The sequence below is a fragment of the Pan troglodytes genome, chromosome 13, assembly GCF_028858775.2.
Source record: "Pan troglodytes isolate AG18354 chromosome 13, NHGRI_mPanTro3-v2.0_pri, whole genome shotgun sequence".
Classification (NCBI taxonomy): domain Eukaryota; kingdom Metazoa; phylum Chordata; class Mammalia; order Primates; family Hominidae; genus Pan; species Pan troglodytes.
The window spans coordinates 88,523,294-88,547,733 of NC_072411.2; the positions used below are offsets into that span (position 1 = coordinate 88,523,294).

The 24,440-nt window shown below is 37.6% G+C and overlaps 1 protein-coding gene across 2 annotated transcripts; it reads left to right on the forward strand.

Moving 5' to 3' along the window:
* Positions 1-608: 608 nt before the first annotated feature.
* Positions 609-24,063, forward strand: ZC3H15 (zinc finger CCCH-type containing 15). 2 transcript variants are annotated; one of them, XM_515965.8, is made up of 10 exons: positions 609-1,179; positions 9,939-10,040; positions 14,890-15,001; positions 15,979-16,131; positions 17,202-17,293; positions 18,740-18,922; positions 20,151-20,297; positions 20,440-20,541; positions 21,414-21,537; positions 23,244-24,063. In XM_515965.8, the coding sequence occupies exons 1-10, from the start codon at positions 1,105-1,107 to the stop codon at positions 23,432-23,434; spliced, it is 1,281 nt and encodes a 426-aa protein (XP_515965.2). In that variant the 5' UTR covers positions 609-1,104; the 3' UTR covers positions 23,435-24,063. The 2 variants fall into 2 exon arrangements, with proteins under 2 accessions (XP_515965.2, XP_054535942.1); XM_054679967.2 differs by lacking the exon at positions 20,151-20,297 and having other exon boundaries at positions 1,041-1,179.
* The last annotated feature ends 377 nt before the right edge of the window (positions 24,064-24,440 follow it).

Genomic DNA, 24,440 nt, shown 5'->3' on the forward strand with positions numbered 1-24,440 from the left:
ATTTTCGTTTGTACAAATATCAATGGGTCCCATTCATCATTCAAGTACCTTTTCAAACAGGATCTAAGTTTGTAATGTTAGGTAATAGGCATATAGGCTGAAGCCGGACTGCCAAGATTACAATTGCTGGCTCTGTCCTTAACATAACTTTGGGCATCTTTCTTCCTTTCTCTGCTTCATCTATAAAACGAAAACAGTAACAACTCCCACCTAAGTGTCGTTGTGATAACTAAATGAAATAGTGTGGGTAATGTGCCAAGGAATTTCTGGAGCTACCAAGCACTTAAACTAAGTTCAAACTAAGTTTGGTTACTTTCACGTTATAAAGGAATTTTTAGGAATCACCTAGGCACTCTCCTAAAGTCTCAAAATAATACAGTACTTCTAAGGAGTTCAAGTGCCTCCTTATCTGGGACGCCATCTCAGATGCTCTTCAAATGAAAGGGACCCTGCAAATGAAAGTTAACTTTTTCCATTTTTTAAATAATCCTTCGCAGGAATCTGAAGCACGCTACACTCACGGGCCATTCAGCTCCGCCTCTCCAGGGAACAAGAAGGTTAACCGAGTAACGTGGTCACGGAGCAACCCCGAGTCGCTGCGGCTGCTTAGTAGTCACTCAGGATGGGGATGGTACAGGGGACCATTAACTGGCCCGGCAGGAAAAGTTTCCAGGTGAGGCGACGATGGACAAGAGTCGCCCCATCGTAAGCGAAAGTGGACTGAGAGGAAGCACAAACGCATGGACTCAACCAGCTCGCCCAGATTCATCCTCAGGCCTTTTGCCATCTGGAAAGGGCCTATCGGATGCGCGACACCACGGGTGACGCGTAGTCATTTTCCCACGTCCCGTCCCTGCCCCCTCCTAGTGGGACGCAGTGGGCGCGCACGCGCAGCTCCGCTTCCGGGAGCCGCTCCTCGCTACCCACTATGCTCTGCGACATCGACCTGTCGCAAAGGCCGCGTTTGCGGGGCCAATGAGCGACTCGCTTTCCGTGCGGTGCAGCGAGTGAGGCCCCGGTCTTCCTCCTCGTCCTACCTCAGGGCCAGAACCCCTGACGGTATTCAGCTGCGCATAAGCCTGGCCGGTGTCATCTGTCTCCGCAATGCCCCCCAAGAAACAGGCTCAGGCCGGGGGCAGCAAAAAGGCGGAGCAAAAAAAGAAGGAGAAGATTATCGAAGTGAGTACCCACCCCTCCCCCACTCACGCCGCGAGCCCTCCGGAAAGCCACTTCCCCGCTTCGGGCTTCCCTGGGAGCCGGCTCGCTTCCTCGGGCCACGTGTTCCTCCCTTAGGCCTGTGTGGCCCACTGCCCCTTCTCCAGCCCCTGATGACGCTAGCTGTCTCTTATTACTATAGTGACGCTGCTGGCGCCCCCGCACCTGGGCTTTGCCTCTCCGCCCACACGCCCATGTTCACCCACCCATGCACCCGGGTGCGAAATGACCCCTCGGGCCTGGCACAGGGTTTTATCCTTCGCTAGTCCTCTCAGAATTGAGGAGATTTTCCAGGGTTATGTGTGAAGAAATACGCTGAACGGTCTCGGGCCAGCGTCTTTCTGGAAGACCGACTCATGACGAGTCTTTGTGTTCGTTATTTCTTTACCCGTCACACAGGGATGGTACTGTTAGTTCTTTTGAACCAACAAATTACGACTTGGTGGCTTTTTCGATCCACCTCTGAACTGTTTAAAGTCCCATAAAGAATGGAAGGACTTTCCGTCACAACCCAGGGTCTTGAACGCAGAGCTTGGTACTTACATTCTGAAGTGGATTAAATAGGATAACGCCTTAAAAGAGATTAGGTTTCAGTGTCACTAATTGTGTGAAGTCCCGTAACCCAGTTTGAGATATATATGTGTGTGTGTGTGCGTGTATATATGTATACATCTATGTGTGTGTATATGTGTATATATGTGTGTGTATATATATTCGTTTAACACATTGAGCCTGTAGCCCTTTAATGGCCAAGGAACGCTATTGACGTTCTTACATGTTGTGCACTTGTTTTCCAACAACTGAATTGAGTTTCCTTAAAAGATGAACCATATTTGACATTACATAAACATACCATACAGACCCCAACGAGATATTTCTTCCCTCGATTTCTGCTATTAATCCTCCTCATAATTAAATAGGACCTCTTGTACTTTGGATATAATTAGAAAAAGCCATGACCATTTTACCGCATAAGGTGTAAAGTCTGCTCATTGGATTTAAGAAAATGCTTAAGAATTTTGCTATCCTTGGCCAGGTTCCAACTTTGGAGGAGAACTGGTATTCTTATTGCTAATTTGTACAGTTTAAAACTGTCATGAAGTACTATAGCCAGACACTTAAAAACAAAATATTACCTTCACATCTGTGTTTTCTATTACCTTATTTGAACAATCTGGATTCGTGGCACTTAGGTAAATTTCAGGGGTTGCTGATCGGATGGCATTCACTTTTATGAAAACCAAGGACATTTTAGGGATGTCGTTTTCCTCGAGATTGGACCCTGATACGAAGTAAAACTCCCATTGAAATTAAATGTTATGTAATAATTTAGACAATTTAAATTATACTTCATGCATTGTAGAGCTTTCTCTATATCTAATTGTTTTATTTTTAATTAGGACTAGTATTATTTTAAGGAATTATGTGTGAAAGTTGTTTATAGTATCCATCAACTTTTAAAATGATGCATGTTATGATTCTAGTCATCTTGTGACGAAATTATTTTTTAGCTAAACAGAAATTAATTTTAGTTTCAATAATGAAGGTATCTCCAAAGAAAAATGCAAAATAAGACAACTACACTTTTTAACTAAAAATATTAACAACAACAAAGTGGTGAAATTAAGCCCGATTTTGTGTTTTCTACATTTAATATATATTATTTTTTAATTTATTTTTTGTTGAGGTATAACTTATGTAAAATAAAATGTACAGGTTCTAGATGTATAGTTCTATGTGTTTTGAGGAATTTATTCACCCAGGTAGCTGCCACCCTAATTGAGACTTGAAACATTTCTATCACCCCACTAAATTTGTTTTGTGCCTCTTTCTATTTAATTCTTTCCACACGTGCAGCCACTAATTTTTTTGACAGGATAGATTAGTTTTTACCACTCTAGGAACTCATATAAATTATACAGTAGGTAGCCTTTGTGTCCTTCTTCTTGCTTTCACACCATGCAGTGTTTTTGAGATCCATGCATGTTGTGTATATTTCTAGTATGCTCCTTATTGCTGAAAAGTATTCTCTTGTATGGGAACCATTACAATATGTCACCTTTTGTGTTTAGTGTCTCTCTCTACTTGGAGGAACCAAAAGACGTTATAATTGACGCTTGAAAAACAAACTTAGGATTCCAAAATGGGTTAGAGGCGGTGTTTGTTAAAATCTCGGCAGCCAGAATGGATTATTTTGTGGCTAATGGAGTCATCTGTAGGGACCTTAACCTTGGGGCATACGCTGAGTTGGCATGAGAGTGTCCAATCATCTGTATACATTAGAGCTACAGGATAGGCATCATTAGGGGATCTGGGTGGTGTGTCTATATTTCTCTGGGAAGGACTGGTCTTGACTACACCCTCAGTTAATTGCAGTTGTTGAGCTTCTTGCTTTTGCTGAATATGCTTGCATTTTGCTTTCTTGTGTTTTGTGCTATCATTCTTTAACCTAACCTGCAGTACCGTTGGATGTATGTCTTTGAGGCCATTTCTTTCTGAAGACTGAGGTTTGGGTATGGGGTCTTAGTGAACAAGATGTTCAAATATTCCATTTGTTTCTCAGTGATCATAGTTTGTTTCCTTTGAAATGTGTCCACTTGCCTTTAAGAAGGTCCTCCTAGCCTGACATCTTGTAATCTAAATGTTCTTTTATGTTCTGGTCCAGGGACCTGATGAGCTTTTTCAAAAAAATACTGCAATAAAGTTTGTCAGACTCATGTGCAACATTGATATTTGCTACTACTGGAGAGGTACAACAATATTTTGAGTTGTAGTGTTAAGTTACAGCATTCGTGAAATTAGATTTATAGAGACTATTCTGTTATTCAGCCTGGTTAGGAAATGATATAGTCTGCTTCATTATATAGGCAACTTTTTTTTTAAACTTCCCTAAAAGCCTAGCATGTCTCAGTGACTATTCCAAGAAGATAATTGATCTCTGTGACTGTTATAATTTTGGAGGGGGAAATACTACTTTTTTATAGTCTATTTTGACATATAAAGACTGATACTTATTTCAGAATCTGGTTAACTTTGGGAGGTTTTATAGCTGTATGACCTGAAATTCTAAATTGCTCAAAATTAATAGTTAACTAAAACATGTATTTTTAAGCAGCACGTTTCAATAGACTTGAAAATAATGGTTGTCCTACCTACCTCTTTCCTCTTCTGTACCTGTTCTGCTGCCACCTCTATGGACCCTCACTGTGGAAAAATCGACATGCAGGTTTTGGGAACTCTAAGGAAGTAAAAGAGACATCAGATAGCATAATTTAATGAAAGGAGCACTAGCTTTGGAGTCAGAGACCTGGGTTTGAGTCCCATGTTTCAAATTACTAGCTCTATAGTTTTAGACAAGTTATAAAATCTAGCTGGAATGCAATTCTCATCTGCAAAATGCAGCTAGTTCCCTTGAGTTAAATGAGATAATACATGTAAAGTGCCTGCCATATGGTGTATATATTCAGTAAATGGCAGCTATTGTTATTGCCTATTTTGATAGTGTATTATAAATAAAAACTAGGGGACATCAGACTGATCTGCACAGTCTGTACAGTGCTTAGTTCCTGCCCATTTTTTAATATTGCCTCCATTTTTTTATTTGCCTCTTCAAATGCCCCAAAACTTTATGAATTCATTTGTATTAATACTTTCCGAAATGAATATGTCAAACAGGATTATGGTTCTGTTAGAAATTAACACATTAGTCCGAAATGGCATATACCATTTTCTTTCTTACAACTAAAATTTAGTGACAAATGGAGTCAGTATTGAGCAATAGAAAGTTTGAATATGGAAAGAGGGAAATAATCTTGGACTTAGGGCAAGCAAATAAAAGATACCCAGCTAAGAACTTGTATCAGCAAGGAAATAGTAATAGGGACCTATAGAGACAGGATCCAGGTGTCGTGAAAGATGGAGCAAGAGAAATTGGTTGCCAGTGTAGAACAGCTACCAATAGCCAAAATCAAATGTTGATTACTTGAAGCTGGATTAACCAGTTGCATAATATATATTGCATGGGTGGACAACAAGAATACATTAGTGCATTTGGGAGAAAACTAATGAGGGAAAACCGTGACAGCTTCTGCCTACCCGAATGTCCCAAGAGGGTAGACTCCATTATCTTGGAGCACTATTCAGTGTTGACCTGCCCTTCCGCTACTTCCCTTTTTCCAAACATCTTATTTAAGCAGTGGAGGCTGGCCCGTAAAAGGAATGGGATTACGTACGGATGGGAGGGAAGTTTTAAGTGAAGCCTGGAATTTACTGAGTGTTAAGGCTCTTGGAGCCTCAGGAAGTCATCCTTTTCTTTCTAGACTCCTCTGTATTCATGTCCCAAGTTGTCTTCTGAAACACACATAAACACGCAGTTCCTTTACTATCATGTTAACTTTTGGGACCTTATTAATCCAATGAGGACCATTATTCTCCTAGTTTTATTTTAACTGTGGTTTGGGGTTGACTGTAACCTCCTTTTTTTCTACCTTGTAATTCAGGTTAATCTTTAGGTAGGGCTCTGTCCTAAACTCAGGAAGAAGCCTTTTTGAACTTCTCCAAATTGCAAATCATTCTGTTTTCAAGAGGTGCTATTGGTATCTCAGATCTGCAGTGTGATATTTAGAAAGCTTATTGCGCACCAACCAGCCCAATAACTTAATGAGGTTTCTCTGGGAAGTGGTTTATTAAAAACTGTAGAAGGAATTTGCTTGGAGTCAAATATACCTAGGTTCAAATATCATCTGTCACTTAATAGTTAACATTTACTGGCCCAGACAAGGTTCTCAGTGTTTTGGGGAGAAGGAGAGAAGAGAGACAAGCCAACTACAAGTGATAAATATACTAGCTCCTTTGATTCTCTCAGTGGGATATGTATTATTACCCTTTTTGCAGTTTTGAAAACAGGCATAGATATTAAATAACTTGCCCAAGTTTACTAACCTGGCAAGTAACTGTGCCAGGGATTCTAACACAGGAAGTCTGCCTCTGGAGTCCTTGCTGTCCACCACTGTCTCTCTGAGGTAAATCTTTTAACTTTCACAACAACCCTAAGTGAGACTCACTTTACAAATAAGAAACTGTGGCAAAGAGGGTAATTTACCCAGCTCTGTTTGGGATTAACATTTGGGCAGTCTGGCTCCAGAGTTTATGCTTCTAAATCTTTGCACTATACAGCCAGCCCCTTATTAATGACTTAACTTCAAATGAATTTATCATTTCTGAGTTTCTGTGTATCATAGAATTGTTGAGAGGATTCAATAAAGTATATATTCAGGGGTTATGTTTATGTTTAGTGAATACTAGATAAATAAGTGTCCCCTTTCTCTGTGGAAAAATGTTAATTTCTGAGCTCTAACTTAGAGGTGAACACAACTCACTTATTATCTCTTTAAACTGGTTATTTATGTGCCAGAGCAGTGTAATGAAACCTGATTTTTTTTTTTCTTCTTCTGGGATCGGGAGTTTATACACCTTTACCAGAAACTGCCATTGTGAGTGCTTTCTTTTCTTACTGGCCAGGTCCCCTTAGGGGACATTTTTCTTTCCTAAGTCTATCTGGCAGTATCTGCTTTGCTATTTGGCCTTATTTATTCATTGTTTCTTCTCTGTAGTTACAGATGGAGCACGGGTTGAACCGCAGTTTATTTTCTCTGGCAGAGCACCTGTAGATGCTGTTTAATCCTGATCATATTTTTTTCTAGAGCCTCCTCTCCCTCCCGTGAGAGCTCACTTTTTGTAAAGGAAAAGTATGGCATTTTATACTTAGTTGCTGCACTGTGTTCATCTGTATGTATCACATTATGTTGACCATCTTTCTTCAAATTGAATTGAGTGTTAAACTTTCTTTATAGAAGCAAGGGAAGCCATCCGTAAAAGGCTCAGTGCAGAAACATCCAGCTTGTTTGTGCTTCTTACCTTTTTTCATACACATAGGCTGTAGAAAATTCATGTAGAATTTTGTATAATACCATGTTGGGATGTTAAATCATGAAACAAGCATTTAAGTAGAGGAAAGCAAAGTTTTGGTATATGGATATAGATGTCATGAATAAAGAGATATTTCCCAATGAGAGATAACCATTTAGAAGCAAAACCCTCTGTACTTTTTTGTCTTAAGAGTATTGAAAGATCTTTTACTGATTTTGAGGTTGCTGTAAACATTATGTCATGTTGGATGTTTTTAAATACTAATTGTTTCAGTACTATTGTTTTCTTTTTCTAGCTTGTCCACGTGGTGGTATTTTGTATCTATTATTCTTTCTACTCATTATTACTTTTCCTTTCCCTTAGAAATAATAGCAAAATAAAGGCTATAAAATGGCCACTTGTTTCATACTAAATGCCACTCAGAGGGTCTCAGATTACTTTGAGAAGACCTTTTTGCCTCTTCTTCCTCTCTAAAACCACCCATAAACAAGAGAATGAGAAAGAAATACAAATTCTATTTTGAAATTAGAAGACATCTGTAATCTTGGACCTCAACATATGAAGATTGGCAGTAGATGGATGAGTTGGTAACTGACTTAGAGCAGAGCGGTTATGTCTGAGTGCCTGTCTAGGAGTGTGCCTGTAAGAAGCAAGTGCATTTCCTCTGCAAAATTATGAAAAAAAAAAAAAAAACTCAACAATGGGAAGCACTAGGTAATACAGAAGGCAAGAGGCTGAAAACTAGAAGTTAAAAGTGTTAGGAGTAATTAATAATTCTTATCTACTACAGCTCAGCCAGGTGACTACCTCTGCAAGAAACAGGAGGGGTCTTCTTGGAGGTGGGAGGTGGCAGAGAACAGGCCTCTCTGCTTCTGGAACACTAAGCACAGAGGAGGTGGGATGTGAGCCTGAAAATGGAAGCTAATAAGTCTGTACAGTAAACTGAGACCCCTTCTACCTGCTCTTTTCTCTTGTTTACAGTTAGACTTATTGCCCTCCCAGCTGGAGGATCTTTCTCCAGAGAACCAGAAAAGACCCAGAAAAAATATTTCAGATATTAGCATTTGGTTTCTTGTCAGGCTTGTCACACATTCACCTTAGGGAGAAGCTCACTAGTCAAGCCTGCTGTATGAGTTTCTTAGGACTGCTGTAACATGACTACAAACTGGGTCACTTAAAACAACAGAAATTTATTCTCTCAGAGATCTGGAGGCTAGAAGTCTGAAATTAGTGTCAGCAGGGCCATGCTCCCTCCCTCTGAAGACTGTAGGGAAGAATTCTTCCTTGCCTTTTCCTAGTTTCTGGTGGCATCTGTCAATCCTTGGCATTCTTTGGCTTATATAGCAGTGTCACTCTGTCTGTCTGTTCACATTTCCTTCACTTTGTGCCTGTGTGGTCCTTATTAAGGCACCAGTTATTGGATCTAGGGCCTACCTTAATCTAGTATGATGTCATCTTAACTCATTACATCTGTGAAGACCTACGTCCAAATAAAGTCAAATTTATGGTCAGGTGGACTTGAATTTTGGGGGACATTCCAAAATTCAGCCCACTACAGACCACTGCTCCCCTCCACACACACGCTTGCTCATACTTGTGCAATGGCTTCTATATGTTTTTGTACTGCATACTTATTTTTTTTAATGTTTTTCTCCCCCCGACCCCATACTGCATACTTGCTAAATATGAGTAGATAGCCAAGGATCACCATTAGTGCTTAGCACATAATGAGCATTCCATAAGTGATAGCTGCTGTTATATTGAATATTACCAAGTTACTGTATTAATATTCCAGATTTAAAGAAAATGTTGCTTTTAGTTTACATACTTGTAGTATTTCCATCTTAGCAATAACTAGGAATGTATACATTTCAGTAGTTTGATTTCTTTATTAAATTTAATTGTTTTTGAGAGGATAACATTTATTGACTAAAAAACCAGTCCAGAACTGAATGTATCTTCCTCTTCTTATGTAGTAGTCCCAAAAATGTGTTCAGTATCGTATAACCTCTCAAGATACTCTGAGTAAAAATGGATTCTGCTACAAAGGAAGATTTGGAGGTGCTGCATATTATATTCCCTCTGATAAGGGCTGTAAGATACCTTGTGCCTAAGAATTAAGAATCCTTTTAATCAAGCATTTTCCTAAATGTATTTAACTACAGGACTTCTTATCCCAGTATAAGAACTTTGCACATCCCATAGAACTGATATCCAAAATATGCTTTAGAAAAAGCTTCATAGAAACTGGAAACCATCATTCTCAGCAAACTATCGCAAGGACAAAAAACCAAACACCGCATGTTCTCACTCATAGGTGGGAATCGAACAATGAGAACACTTGGACACAGGAAGGGGAACATCACACACCGGGGCCTGTTGTGGGGTGGCGGAGGGGAGGGATAGCATTAGGAGATATACCTAATGTAAATGACGAGTTAATGGGTGCAGCACACCAACATGGCACATGTATACATATGTAACAAACCTGCACGTTGTACACATGTACCCTAGAACTTAAAGTATAATAAAAAATATATATAAAAATAATAAAATTTAAAAAGCTTCATAGAATAACAGGTTTAATGATGATAATGGTGAGTACATATTGAATTGTAAAGAATCTGGGTGATGATTTAAGGTCATATATTGCCTTGACTTGATGTTTAGTGTTTTGCATGTTTTTATATTAGTAAAGAATAATTATCAATAAAAATAATGATTTTTAGATATCATTGGAGGATATATATGGTAACATAAATTGCTAAGATATTTCTGTGCTCTTTCTCATGTAGGACAAAACTTTCGGTTTGAAGAATAAGAAAGGAGCAAAGCAACAGAAGTTTATCAAGGCTGTCACACATCAAGTTAAATTTGGTCAACAAAATCCACGTCAGGTAAGTAATTTAAATTTCCATATCTTTTTATAAATGTAATATTAATATAGCCTCTGTTTCAGATAAAATGTCTGGTATTATTATATAATTGTATTTCAAAACAGAATCCTACTTGAAATGTTTTTGCACCTTGGCCTTCCTTAGCAGCAGTACCTCTTGGATATTGTCCAAGCCATTTTGATATAACTCTCATTTATTCTAATAATGATTGCATGCCGTTCTACAGTACAGGTGTGTTATATTCATCCATTTCACTGTTCATAAGTGATCACTTTGTTTCCAGCTTTCTGACATTAAGACCACCTGTAGAAGAAATACAGGAGTTCTTACATGTGTTTATGCTTTTATTTCTGTGGCATAAATTAGCTGGTAACAGACTCCAGATCAAGGGAAATGGATTTCTAATTTTAACATTATAAATTTGCCAGATCACTTTCCATAGAGGCTGTAGTACTTCACATTTTCATTTGTAGTACATGAGCAATAGATACTAAAGTTCTTTTTAATGTGTTACAATCTGATAAGTATAAAGTGATATCTTATTGTTACATTGTTTCCCTCGCTACTGGAGAGTATCTTTTGTATACTTGTTAGCTGTTTGGGTTTGCACTTCTATGACTTCCCTATTGAAATTATTTGCTTTATTGGTTGTCTTTTTCTTGTCAATTTATGAGATACCTTTTTGTCTGCATTGCAGATAATTGGTGATATTTCAGTTATGTTTTGCCATGCACCAATTTTTAACTTACATGTATATATAGAGTTTAATATTGCTAGATACGTTGCTAGCTTTTTAAAAATATGGTTATAAGGTCTCCCCTTCCACTGGATTCTGCATGTTTTTCCTAGATCATTTGTAATTATTTTATTTTTATAGTCTATGTCATATGAATTTATTTTATATATCTTAAAGTTCTCACTCTGTTGCCCAGGCAGGAATACAATGGTGTGATCTTGGCTCACTGCGGCCTCTGCCTCCTGGGTTCAAGCCATCCACCCGCCTCATCCTCCTAAGTAGCTGGGACTACAGGCGCATGACACCACACCTAGCTAATTTTTGTATTTTTTGTAGAGACGGGATTTCGCCATGTCACCCAGGGTGGCCTCACAATCCGCCTGCCTTGGCCTCCCAAAGTGCTAGGATTACACACGTGAGCCACCATGCCCAGACGAAGTTTGTTTTTTAAATGGATAGCTGCTTACACCAGCATCATTTATCCAACTGAAATACCACTATTATCCTACAGTCATAGTCATACATTGTTGAGTGATGTGGATACAATCTGAGAAATGTGTCATTAGGCGATTTAGTCATTGTGCAAATATCATAGAGTGTACTTACACAAACCTAGATATTACAGCCTACTACACACCTAGGCTATATGGTATAGCCTATTGATCCAAGGCTTCTAACTTATACAGCATGTTACTGTACTGAATACTGTAGGCAGTTGTAACACATTAGTAATGATTTGTGTCTGAACATAGAAAAGATAGAGTAAAAATATGGTATTATAACCTTACAGGATTACTGTCATATGTGGTCCCTCATTGACCTAAATGTCATTAATTCTGTGCTTGACTGTACATTAAAGTCTCAAGGCAAGTCTTTTCCCCAAAATGGTATACCTTTTCTATTTTTCCTGGTTGTTCTTAGGCATTTATTCTTTCATACGAATTTTAAAATGAGTTTATCCATTGGCAACTCATTTGAAAAAAATGTAGCCCCTTTTTTTTTCAGGTTCTTTAGACCTCTCACTTGTAAAGATTTCATAGACATGGATCTTTATTTTTAAAGTACATTTTTCCACCATTTTTATCTCCTTTTCATTAACTTCTGGAAACACATTTTTGTAATGTAGGAGAGAAGAAAGAGTTTCTCATGTGTTTACAGATTTTTTAAAAATCTGCTAATATGTATTTGTGAGATAAGTAAATTTCTCTTGCTCATGCTGTCTGCAAATCAGTGACCCAACACTTTCCTTTCACATCCATTTTCCCAGCTTGATTCTAGAATCTAAAACTATTGCTCTTCCAAACTGCTAACTTAATAGCCCGGTTTAATAAAAATTAATGTTTAGAGCTCACGCCTGTAATCCCAGCACTTTGAGAGGCCGAGGCGGGCAGATCAGCTGAGACCTTGCAGTGAGATAGACTTGGGTGTGAATCTTCCTATCTTTTTTGTTACATGATCCTTAAATAGCAACCCTGGTCTTTATCTGTACTGTGGAAGTGCAGTTATTCTTTGTTGGATTCTTCTGGTGGTTAAATAAGAAAATAATGTAAATTTTCTGGTGAATATAGATATCAATATGTAAGAAGAACTCACTTTCTTCACTTAGCCCCTTTTTCAATCCTGCTTCCTCTTCCCCAACTTTTTCTTCTAGTGGGAAGTGTTTTGAGTGGTGATATCAGAATTCATAAACCTGGGAAAGTTATGAAATGTGTGTGCTGGTAGTTAGCTTTGATAGTATATTTAATACTATATTTTTGATACTTGCGTGGATAACTGGACTTATCTGTGAACATGGGGTACCTACCCATCATATATAACATCGGAAATGAGCAGTAGTGCTGCTCTTAGAGCTGGACAGGGGGTATCCTGGTCTAGGCCCTGCGATACATGTGTCTTCTCCAGACTGCTGTCTCCCCTCAGGTAAGGAGTCACTGAAGCCAAGGGGATGTACCCACCCAGATTTTGCAACATCTCTTCCTACAACAGTCTGACCCTGGTTTATCTGCCTACAAAGGCCTCTCCACCATGCCCATCTCTGTCCATTGTGCTACCAATATGTCTGAGGTAGCCAAGAGAACAGTGTACGCTAAGGGTTTGAACAGAGCCTGCATCCATACCCTTTCCTTCCTTCTTGCACCTTTACCTCCCCCTACACCCAAAATGGAATGAAATGGGGTGGGAAGAGGAGAAAAAAGAGCCCAGGGCTAACTCTTGTGTTGCTGCCATGCTTCAGTGTGGAACTCCATGGAGTCTGAGCATTTTAAATTTGAACCTGTCCTTCCAGGTCATAAGGTATATTTGTCGAGTAGGGTTACAGACCATATTTTATTCATCATGAACTTGATTTCTAATTTTAAATATTTAGATAAATGGCTTGTAGACCTCCATTGTATTCTTGCTCAAACATTGCCCCACAAATGTTTGAGATGGGCCTGATGAGCAAAGGATACTTCTATTAAAAATTAAGCGACTTAAATTTTTTCTTTCAAAACATTTTTTCTGTTTAAACACATCCACCATATAGAGTCACATTCAGGATTTGGGATGTCTTTGACCTAATTATAGCATTTGGCCATTCCTTTCCTAAAATTTCCTCTTTCTTGAACACATTTTGTCCTGGTTTTCTACCTGCTTCTTTGATGTTTCTAGGTCTTTTTATTGGACTTTTTAGGTTCTTTTGTCCCATTTTATGTTGATTTTCTTCAAGGAAGTGTCCTTTACTCTTGCCACTTTTTTATGCTCTCCTTAAGTACCATACACCCAAAGTTTTAATTGTTACCTGTAAGCTGCTATTTCTAAAGTCTTTATCTCAAAGCAGACCCTCTCTGATTTCAGTGGAATCAATATGCATGTCTATCTGCCTTCAAAAGAGCTCCACCCAGATGCTTTGTAAGCATCTTGCACTCTATATGTCTAAAACTAAGCTCATCTTCACCTCTTACCCTGAAACCTGTTCCTCCTGTATTCCCTGTCTTGTTTAACAGCACTAACCATATACATGATAATCCTAGATTCCTCCCCCTTTATACTTCATGTTCAGTCAGTCCTATCAGCTCTGTCTCCTTTTCTCCATCCTCACCAGTAATGCTCATTTTAAGCTCTTGTGTTTTATTGTGTACAGCAGTTGCAGCAGCCTCTTGCCTTTATTCTTGGATTCCCAATCCATCCTCCACAAAACTTGCCCTCTTGATATTTTATAAAATGTGACCTGACCTTGTTATTGGGTTACTTTAACCAGTTGAGTTGAACTCTGTTCAAGCTACTGATACAATCTAAGCATCTTACTGATGTTTCTCATACTTTATTCCTCTAGTCCCTGTAACTTTGCATTGGCTGGCTCTTTCTGTATTTCTTTTCTTGCCCATCAAGAAAAACTCATCCATAAGGTTATTGGCTCAATTTAATTTTCTCAGGTATATGGGCATTCTTTGTTCCCAGAGCACTATGTACTATGTTACAGTTGTTGACATGTCTGTCATCCTGCTAGATTCTGAGCTTCTTTAAATAAGCATCTTTGTCTTTTCATTGTATTCTCTGTCATCTAACATAGGACCTGACATATAAATGTTTGGATGAATCCTCTAATCATATTAGGTATGTAAATCGTGTGCCTGGAACTATGTTATATGTCATGTTTTGTTTTGAATTGTTTTGTTTAATATCCTACATTGACCTAACCCAGTGTTTTTCCATGAGGGCACTATATAGGTTTTTGGGGTGGTATAATTCATTATCATGTGGGACTGTACATTTCAGGATGTTTGCTTGTCTCATCTTCAAAATGAACCTGTACGTTTCTGGGGAGTGGGTTGTTTTCACAGAAGAATATTGCAGGTGAAAACTATTTGCTAAAAATGCTGAGCATGTAGTAAATGCTTAATAAATGCTTGTTGCTGTAAGCTTTTGCTTTTAACTAGGCATGGTACCATCATTACAATTTTGTTTAATAGTTTAACCACAACATTGAATAGACTCTGTAAGGCCATTATAACACTGATGTTAAAAGGTAAGGACTATAAATATGCAAGTGTCTTGTTATGGTAATGCTAACTTTGTAGTAAAAACAGTTTTGTAAACAATCAAATTTACATTTTAAACCTGGGAATATTATAGGTAGCACAGAGTGAAGCTGAAAAGAAATTGAAGAAGGATGACAAGAAGAAAGAATTGCAGGAGCTAAATGAGCTGTTCAAACCTGTAGTTGCTGCTCAAAAAATAAGTAAAGGTAAACTTAAAATTTCAGAAGTGTGATTTTTTATCAAATGTAGTTTATGCTAAAAACTATTTATTTTGATGTTTATTTTCTTTAGATAATGAGACAGTTGTGTCTGCAATGAAAATGTTACTCCATCAAAATTACCTATGTCAGTGGGTTGCTTATGATTCCTCTGTATATGTTCACATCTGTGTCATTGTACAGCTGAACTGCAGCCATGCACCCCACACTTAAGGCAAAATTAGTAATTTAATAGACTGCTAATTGATTTATAACATTCAGTCTTTGGTAGTAGGTAAGCAAAGCCATAGTTGAATAAACTGTACGTCCCAAGTTTTGGGCACTGTTCTGTCATGTATGTTCATTTCTTTTTTGCCTTTTTTTTGTTTTTGTTTTTGTTTTTTTTTGAGATGGATTGTTGCTCTGTCACCAGGCTGGAGTGCAGTGGCACCATCTCAGCTCACTGCAACCTCCGACTGTCTGGTTCAAGCCATTGTCCTGCCTCAGCCTCCCGAGTAGCTGGGATTACAGGCACGCACTACCACGCCCAGCTAGTTTTTGTATTTTTAATAGAGACGGGATTTCATCATGTTGGCCAGGATGGGCTCGATCTCCTGACCTCGTTATCTGTCTGCCTTGGCCTCCCAGAGTGCTGGAATTACAGGTGTGAGCCACCATGCCTGGCCTCCTTTTTGCCTCTTGCCCTATTGACATCAACTAGACAAAGCCTGTGAAATAGCCTATGTTCTTGTTTGGTTTCCCACTCTCTGCCACCTTTCATAGTCAGAATAAAAGAAACAAAAGTAGACATAAATGCTACAAAAAGAACTTTAAAGAAATGTCTTGCTAATCACCCATAAGTGCCGTTTTCCTCTCACATCAGTGAATGGAAAATAAGTTAACCAAAATTTATCATATTTCAGGTAGAATCTATACTTTACAGCCTGGCAGATTATAATACAAATACCATATGCCATTTGACATAGGTGCAGATCCCAAGTCTGTAGTATGTGCATTCTTCAAGCAAGGACAGTGTACTAAAGGAGATAAGTGTAAGTTCTCCCATGACTTGACTCTGGAGAGAAAATGTGAAAAGCGAAGTGTTTACATTGATGCAAGAGATGAAGAACTTGAAAAAGGTAATTTTTTTAAAAACACTCTCTTAAAAATAAATGTTTAATACTTTCAGTTTGCTACTAAGATATTTATTAAATTGAAGAACATTTCAATCTTAATAGACTGTTTATAAAAAATAATTAATTGGGTTTATTATTTTTTATAAAATCTGAAAATTACCATAATATGCCCTTTAAGTAAATGAAGATACTTTAAAAAACAGTGATTTATTTTGGAATTGTCTGTCACCCTTTCCTTCAGTACTACCTGCTCATTTGTCCAAAGTACTTAGGAAGCTTTGGTGAATAATTTTCTTTTTTTTTTTTGAGACGGAGTCTTGGCTCTGTCGCCCAGACTGGAGTGCAGTGGCACGATCTCAGCTCACTGCAGTCTCCATCTCCCAGGTTCAAGCAATTCTCCTGCCTCAGCCTCCCAAGTAGCTGGGTCTACAGGGTCGTGCTGCCACGCCCAGCTCATTTTTGTATTTTTAGTAGAGATGGGGTTTCACCATGTTGGCCAGGATGGTCTTGATCTCCTGACTTCGTGATCCGCCCACGCTGGCCTCTCAAAGTGCTGGGATTACAGGCGTGAGCCACTGCTCCGGCCTTGGTGAATAATCTTAAAACTATTTATTTCTGCCTTTGGTGTTTTAAGAAAACCGTGAGGCCAGGAGCAGTGGCTCATGCCTATAATCCCAGCACTTTGGGAGGCCAAGGCAGGAAGAATCACTTGAGCCCAAGAGTTCAAGACCAGCATAGGCAACATAATGAGACCCCATCTCTACAAAAAAATAGAAAAATTAGCCAGGCATTGTGTTGCATACCTGTAGACCCAGCTACTTGGGAGGCTGAGGCAGGAGGAATTGATCGAGCTCAGTCAATCAAGGCTGATTGAGGGAGGTTAGGGCTTCAGTAGGCCGTGATCATGCCATCACACTCCATCCTGAGCAACAGTGAGACCCCGTCTCAACAAAAAGAAAAAGAAAAATGTGTTAAGCCATGAGTCTTATAACACAGCATTAGTGTCTAAGGAGATATGTGTTGTGGGAGTAGTAGATAAGATTACAGTATTTAATCTTCATTTCTTTATTTAGATACTATGGATAATTGGGATGAGAAAAAGCTGGAAGAAGTAGTGAACAAGAAGCACGGTGAGGCGGAAAAGAAAAAACCAAAAACTCAAATAGTATGTCCTTTTCTTGAATTGAGTTGCTGTGATATTTATCATTAGGGAGAATTATGTGGCAAGGTATTTGCTGCTATTTTCTATTAGATTATTCTGTAAGTTACTGGAAAATTTGATTTCATCAAGATAAGGTACACGAAGCTTTATTTTTGGAATTTACAAGTTAGATTTTATAGATTCTTGTTCAGAAATAGCTGAACAAGAATAAAACTATGTTACTGAAGTCCTTTAAATGCCATTTTCTGAGGTGAACGTTCTCAAATATGGATAAACAAAATTACATATCCAGACAAAAATCCCTATTTTTTTGCACAGAGTGGAAGGAGGCCTGTTAAACTAACCCACTTAATAATGTATTTAGTTTTCATAGGGATAGATTTTTAAATTTTAAGGTTTAAAATATTTCTACATATGAATTCCAAAATGAATTTTTGGTAGGTAGTGGCTCTAATTCCAGGAAATGTACCTTTAAAAATTGGTTCTTGATGTCTCAAACTTTGCATTTATGTCTATATTCATAGTGAAGTTACAGTAAAAAGTCTTGCTGTGCTAGAATAATTCTAAATACTACATTCATACACATCTGTTATGTTTGGTTTTGGGGGCAGATACTGTTTGTTAATTTTCTCTTACTTGCAAAGCTTAATACTTGAGGCTTAAATACAATTGTATCTTCTATCCATGTTGTGAAGGGTCACTCTCTTTGTGTTCCTTTTGTACCTTGCTCCTGTATACTGCTTGCGATTTGTTTTTATTTAGGAAAGATCAAACCAAAGAAAATCATTTATTCTATTTATTTTATTTTTGAGGCGGAGTTTTGCTCTTGTTGCCCAAGCTGGAGTGCAGTGGCGCAATCTTAGCTCACTGCAACCTCTGCTTTCCGGGTTCAAGAGATTCTCCTGCGTCAGCCTCCCAAGTAGCTGGGGTTACAGGCCTGTGCCACCACGGCCAGCTAATTTTTTGTATTTTTAGTAGAAGTGGAGGTTCACCATGTTAGCCAGGCTGGTCTTGAACTCCTGACCTCAGCAGGTGATCCGCCCGCCTCGGCCTCCCAAAGTGCTGGGATTATAGGTGTAAGCCACAACGCCCGGCCTGATTTTATTTTTTATAGCTAATTGTATATTCTGATTCGGGGGCGTACATTTACAAAGGGTAACTGAAACAAGTAAGCCATTTTCGTATGATTTAGAATTTAGAACAAATGAAAACTTTGTATAGATTCCCCTTTAAGGGAATTTGCCGTTGTTCTACGTAGTTTAAGATAAACCTCTGTTGCATTTCTGCACAGAATAGAGGCTAGACAGAGCACCCTTATGTGCAGAAATGAATAGAATGTACTTGTGTAATAGAACGTACTTGTGTATATACTTGTTCCATATACTCAGGCATTTACCTTGGAAATGGCCTACACTGAGCCACCGCTTGTGAATAATATTGTCTCTATAGGTGTGCAAGCATTTCCTGGAAGCTATTGAAAACAACAAGTATGGCTGGTTTTGGGTATGCCCTGGAGGGGGTGATATTTGCATGTATCGTCATGCACTTCCTCCTGGATTTGTGTTGAAAAAAGATAAAAAGAAAGAAGAGAAAGAAGATGAAATTTCATTAGAAGATCTAATTGAGAGAGAGGTAACTGGTATCCTTTTCCTACCATAAAAACTGAAAGCAGTATTTATTGTGAAATTCTAATACTTACCACTTGGGGGCAATAGCCTTTTATGAAAGGAAAAAAAAATATTGTGATCTATTCCCAAAGTTGCCCTACTTTAATTATTCTTGTATGTGTAAAATGTTAACCTAGCCATAAACATTAGCCAATCATGACATTAATTTTAGGATTGTGAAACAGTCTTTTAAGTACTAGCTACTGGCTTATCAAATTATTTCTGTAAGATTGAGTTACTAAAAATGCTTAGTTCTCAGATTGGTTGAATTTTTGTAGTTTTAGATTTTTCGCCCTGATATCTTTTTTCACTAGTATATTAGTTATTAGCATACGTATGGAAGAAGACAACACTCTAGTTTTTAAATTATATGTTTTATCAGCTCTGGACTCAAAACACTCACTCTGCTTATAGAAGGGAATGAGTCTGAAGAGGATATTCAGCTACTTGTCTTTGGCTCCGTACAAAACACAGTTTTATTCTATGAAAATTTTGAGATTATTAGAAACATTAGATTTAGGGTTGCATATTAAAAACTATATCCATTTTGCCTTATTATTTAGTGTCTCACTCAGGATATAACACACTATAATAGAAAATGTAGACTTCAGAATCAGGTATATTTGAGATGGTTTGTATACTGGTTCTGACACTTGTTAGCTATTCATCTTTGGTAAATTCCCCATTACCCTTTGTTCACTTATTTGTGGGGATCAGTGCATAGTGTGTGTAAAGCATTTAATACCTGGCAAGTGTTCAGCAAATTTTTTGTTCTATATATTTATTATTTGATTATTGGCCCTGAGGAGTAGGTGTTTGTTTGTTTGTTTAGTTTTATTTCTCATCTCCTCAGGAACACAAATGAAACTTGGATATTGTTATGGTGCTTTTTATAATATATTTATTATTTTCAGCAATTGATTCATGTTAAAACAATTTCTTATGACAAGTTACTCATCTTCAATGTTGAGAAGAAATCTAGCTCAGAATAATATATTTTTAGTGTTTGTATCTCTGGATACTCATTTTGCTCATTGCCACGTAAAGTAAAAAAATACATAAATTAGCTTATTCCAATGTAATATCTTCAGGATAGTCATGGGCAAGGAATTAATCACATTAAGAGATAACTGCAACTAAGCACTATTTGAGGTGACTTCTGTGGAAAAAAAATTAATTCTTTACCATTGCAGCGTTCTGCCCTAGGTCCAAATGTTACCAAAATCACTCTAGAATCTTTTCTTGCCTGGAAGAAAAGGAAAAGACAAGAAAAGATTGATAAACTTGAACAAGATATGGAAAGAAGGAAAGCTGACTTCAAAGCAGGGAAAGCACTAGTGGTATGTCTCAGGCTCACCCAAACTGATTCTTTATTCTTCCATTTTCAATTTCTGTGTCATGCAAGATTTTGTCCCTATTTCATCAGTGACAAGGAATGTTTAGATTTTTGTCCTGAGTTGATATATTTGTGTGTCTCAATAGATCAGTGGTCGTGAAGTGTTTGAATTTCGTCCTGAACTGGTCAATGATGATGATGAGGAAGCAGATGATACCCGCTACACCCAGGGAACAGGTGGTGATGAGGTAAGAGGAAGCTTTGTGCCTCATCTCCTTATGTTAATTGAAAGAAACAATAGAAAATACCACAACATGGTTAAGAGCCACCAACATCAGAGCCACAGTGCCTGGGTTCAAATCCTTACTCCAACCATGGGAAATTAATCTAGGCCTCCACCCTCATCTAATATGGACATAATGATTATCTCTACATCATAGTTTGTGAGAATTAAACGAGTTCATGAATTACTAGTTCTTTATACAGCTTAGGACAGTGCCTAGTATGTGGTTGAGTGCTATATGTATTACCTGTAAAAAGTATGTTTTGTCCTCCCTCTAAAAGAGAGAGTTATTTTTTGGTTAATATTTTATGCTTAAAAGTTATGGGACAAGTGCACTAATTTAAAACTGCAGTGTAGGGAGCATGAGACAATAGCACAGTCATTTGGTTGTTGACAGATTTAGTAATAACAGATAACTTACTGTTCATTTTTTGTGTACTTACAAAATTCTGGCCTCTGGGTTGAAAGAAAAAAATTGTAACTCTATATATAAAAATGTGATGGCAGAGGAAGAAGTTTCATATACCACCTTGCTATTCTTTTTAAAAGAAGTTTAGAAAAAATAATTTTGAAAATAGATCTTTTGTTTTTGTTTTTTATAGAGACAAGGTCTGGCTTTGTTGCTCAGGCTGGTCTCAAACTCCTAAGCCCAGGTGATCCTCCACCTCGACCTCCCAAAGTGTTGGGATTACAGGTGTGAGCCTCCACACCTGGCCAGTAATTGGTCTTTTGTTTTCACTTGGATCAGTGATAATTTTGGCTCATTAAGATAAATGTCAGGAGTAAAAGAAAACTGTTCTTATTTGTAACAACTTTCTTTTCTATATGTTGTTAAAGGTTGATGATTCAGTGAGTGTAAATGACATAGATTTAAGCCTGTACATCCCAAGAGATGTAGATGAAACAGGTATTACCGTAGCCAGTCTTGAAAGATTCAGCACATATACTTCAGATAAAGATGGTAAGTATGCTAACTTTTGCCTAATTTTAAGAACTAGAAAGTTATCTAAAGGGGGTTATACCAGGCTTGGCAAACTTAGATGTGTGCAGGTACCAGATTGGTAACATAAATGTGTGGTTTGACCATAAATAAAAGCAGTAATAAATAGTGAAAGGCTGTAGACATGAGCAGCTGCGTGTATATTAAAATCATTAATGGAAACTAGAAGGAGACAAAAATGAGCTTGGAGTTAAAGTCAATGAGTTCACTTCGGGACCTCATGAGTTTGAGATTTTTTGATTATCAAAAGTGCACTGTCTAGGATATTGTTTAGACATGAACACCCTGCAGAACATCAGTGTTTTGGGGTAGGTAAAAGAAGAAATGCTTAGGAAAGACATTGAGAAGGTCAGAGAAAAATCAAGAAACAAGTTTCCAAAGAAGCAAGTAGGATGAAAAAGAATATAAATAAGTTATTAGTTGTAATTGGTTATAGGAATAGGGTGCCAGTTTCATTGAGACTGCAATGATAACGGTGAGAAGAAAAATGAATACAGTCCTCTCTCTCTTAATGTTTAGAGGGAAGACATGGTCATGGGAAGGGCTTTTTAGGATATGGAAAACCTAAATGTGTCTGTAGCTCAGAGGAAGAGGATCTGGTAAGGAGGAAAAGTTGATGATAAAAGATTAGTTATAGAAGCAATACATGAAAGTATAAATAATGAGTTAGGTATGAGAATGGAGGGAAGGCTGTCTAGGATTGTTGGTATAATTTATGTCTAATTGTGCCTTGAGTTAGGTACTTGAAGAAAGGGGTAAAAGTTTGGCATGCTTGCTCTGGGAGAAAACGGCAGAAGAAATGCCCATTAAGGCAAAAGCTGAGACAGAAAAGGCTGAACATTATTTTTACAATAAAAGCACACAAGCTGTAACTTGAAAAACCAGCTTGCCCTCCCAAGATCTGAGAGTGTTAGCAAACCACTATCTTGCCAGTATTCAGATTGACTTGCTCTTTGTAGAAGTAGGGACTTTGGTGACAATAGGCACAACTGCAAATAATTCAGAGATTATAAAATTCCCAAGACTTTGTCATCAGAGATGTTTGAAATAACTAAAATCTAAATTAGGCTGTTAAAAAATGTCTGTGTAATTGTCAATGGCATTGAACAAGAAAAGGCAGCATTTTTTTTCTCTCAGTTATTTATAACCTATAAGAAAAAGTAGCTGTATAGCACTATGTTTTTTTTTAACAATTTGATTACATGATGAAGATTTTCTGCTGTCACAATCACAGCATTACAACAGCATGATTTAAATACTATTTGCAAAACCAAAAGCCAAGTAGCTGCTTATATTACAAACATTTTTTTGGTTTCCATAACCATTTAGTCAAATAAAATATTATATGGAAATTGACTATTTAAAATCTAATTGCTAGGTCATGTAGGGAACACAGAGGTGTAGAAGATTGATCCTGCCCTCAAATGTATAAACCATTAAGTAGTCAAATGGCTACAGTGAAAAACAGTATTTTATAGTAGGTATAGATAATTGGCACAGATAAGCTCAGAAAAGAATGATCAGTTCTTGCTGGAGTAATTCTAGGGAAATGGCTTTCATGGAGAAAAGGAAAAGAGGAAGTGTAGTATCAGTCTATGTTGTCTATTGCTAATGTGGAATGGTGTTTTCTCCTCCTACGCCTTACTGATTCCAGTTTTTATATTTAGAAAACAAATTAAGTGAAGCTTCTGGAGGTAGGGCTGAAAATGGTGAAAGAAGTGACTTGGAAGAGGACAACGAGAGGGAGGGACCGGAAAATGGAGCCATTGATGCTGTTCCTGTTGATGAAAATCTTTTCACTGGAGAGGATTTGGATGAACTAGAAGAAGAATTAAATACACTTGATTTAGAAGAATGACACCAAACACATCGCTGAAAAAATTAAGTCAGCTCAGCACGAGTTGAAATTGACTACATTAATTTCTTTCCACCTAGAATCAACAGGATGTTTATTTCCTATGCTGATTCTGGAGGAGTTAACCTCCTGCAAAAAAGGCATCTTGTCCCTACGTCTTCTCTTCTGACTTTGGCTACATCTCATAGTAAGTTCAGAGTAGTTCATGATAAATTGAAAATATAATGGTCATTGCAGAAAATGATTGATGTTGTAACTGTCCACCCAAGTAAGAAGTGTATCTGCCTTTCCATCTTTTGGTTTTCATTTGGGCATGTGCTGTTACCAGAAACAACAAACTTATATTTAAAATACCCTTCATTTGACACAGTTTTTAATGAGTGATTTAATTTCCTCTGTATTTGTATGTTTAGAAGACTGCCTAAAACATGAGCACTGTACTTCATAAAGGAAACTGCGTATGCAGATTCAGTATTGTGTATCTTTGGACAATTAGATGGACATTTAAAATGGAACTTCTTTTATCTGACAGGATCAGCTACAATGCCCTGTGTTAAATTGTTTAAAAGTTTTCCCTTTTCTTTTTTGCCAATAAAGTTGTAAATAAAGACCATCATACATTAAAATCCAAATATGGGCCTTTTTTTAAGTTTTTCTATGAAAAATTTAACATTTCTAGCTTGAGGATTTTAAATACCTGTTATAGTATCACATAGGCATGTTTTCTTAATATTTACTACAGAAGCATCTAGAGTACTTGACAGTACTACAATGAGTTTAATAACACAAATACTAAGCTTCCAAAAAGAGACTTTAGGAGATGTTATATAAAAGAGTAACTTCTGAATTGATACAACATCAACCAAATTAAATATCACCTGCAGTTGAATCAAGTAATGCTTAAGAATTGTTTGTTGAGATTCATGGTGTTAAAATAGTACATACTAATGTAAGTATAAACAAATTCACCAGAAAACTTTGGGCTGAGGGTCTTTGGCACTAAGAGCCC

Excerpts from the sequence above, each read along its gene's own strand:
- ZC3H15 (XM_515965.8), top strand. The coding sequence starts at position 1,105 with ATGCCCCCCAAGAAACAGGCTCAGGCCGGGGGCAGCAAAAAGGCGGAG. Across the intron at positions 10,041-14,889 it reads GTCAACAAAATCCACGTCAG|GTAGCACAGAGTGAAGCTGA; the intron begins GTAAGTAATTTA and ends GGAATATTATAG. Across the intron at positions 21,538-23,243 it reads ATATACTTCAGATAAAGATG|AAAACAAATTAAGTGAAGCT; the intron begins GTAAGTATGCTA and ends TTTTATATTTAG.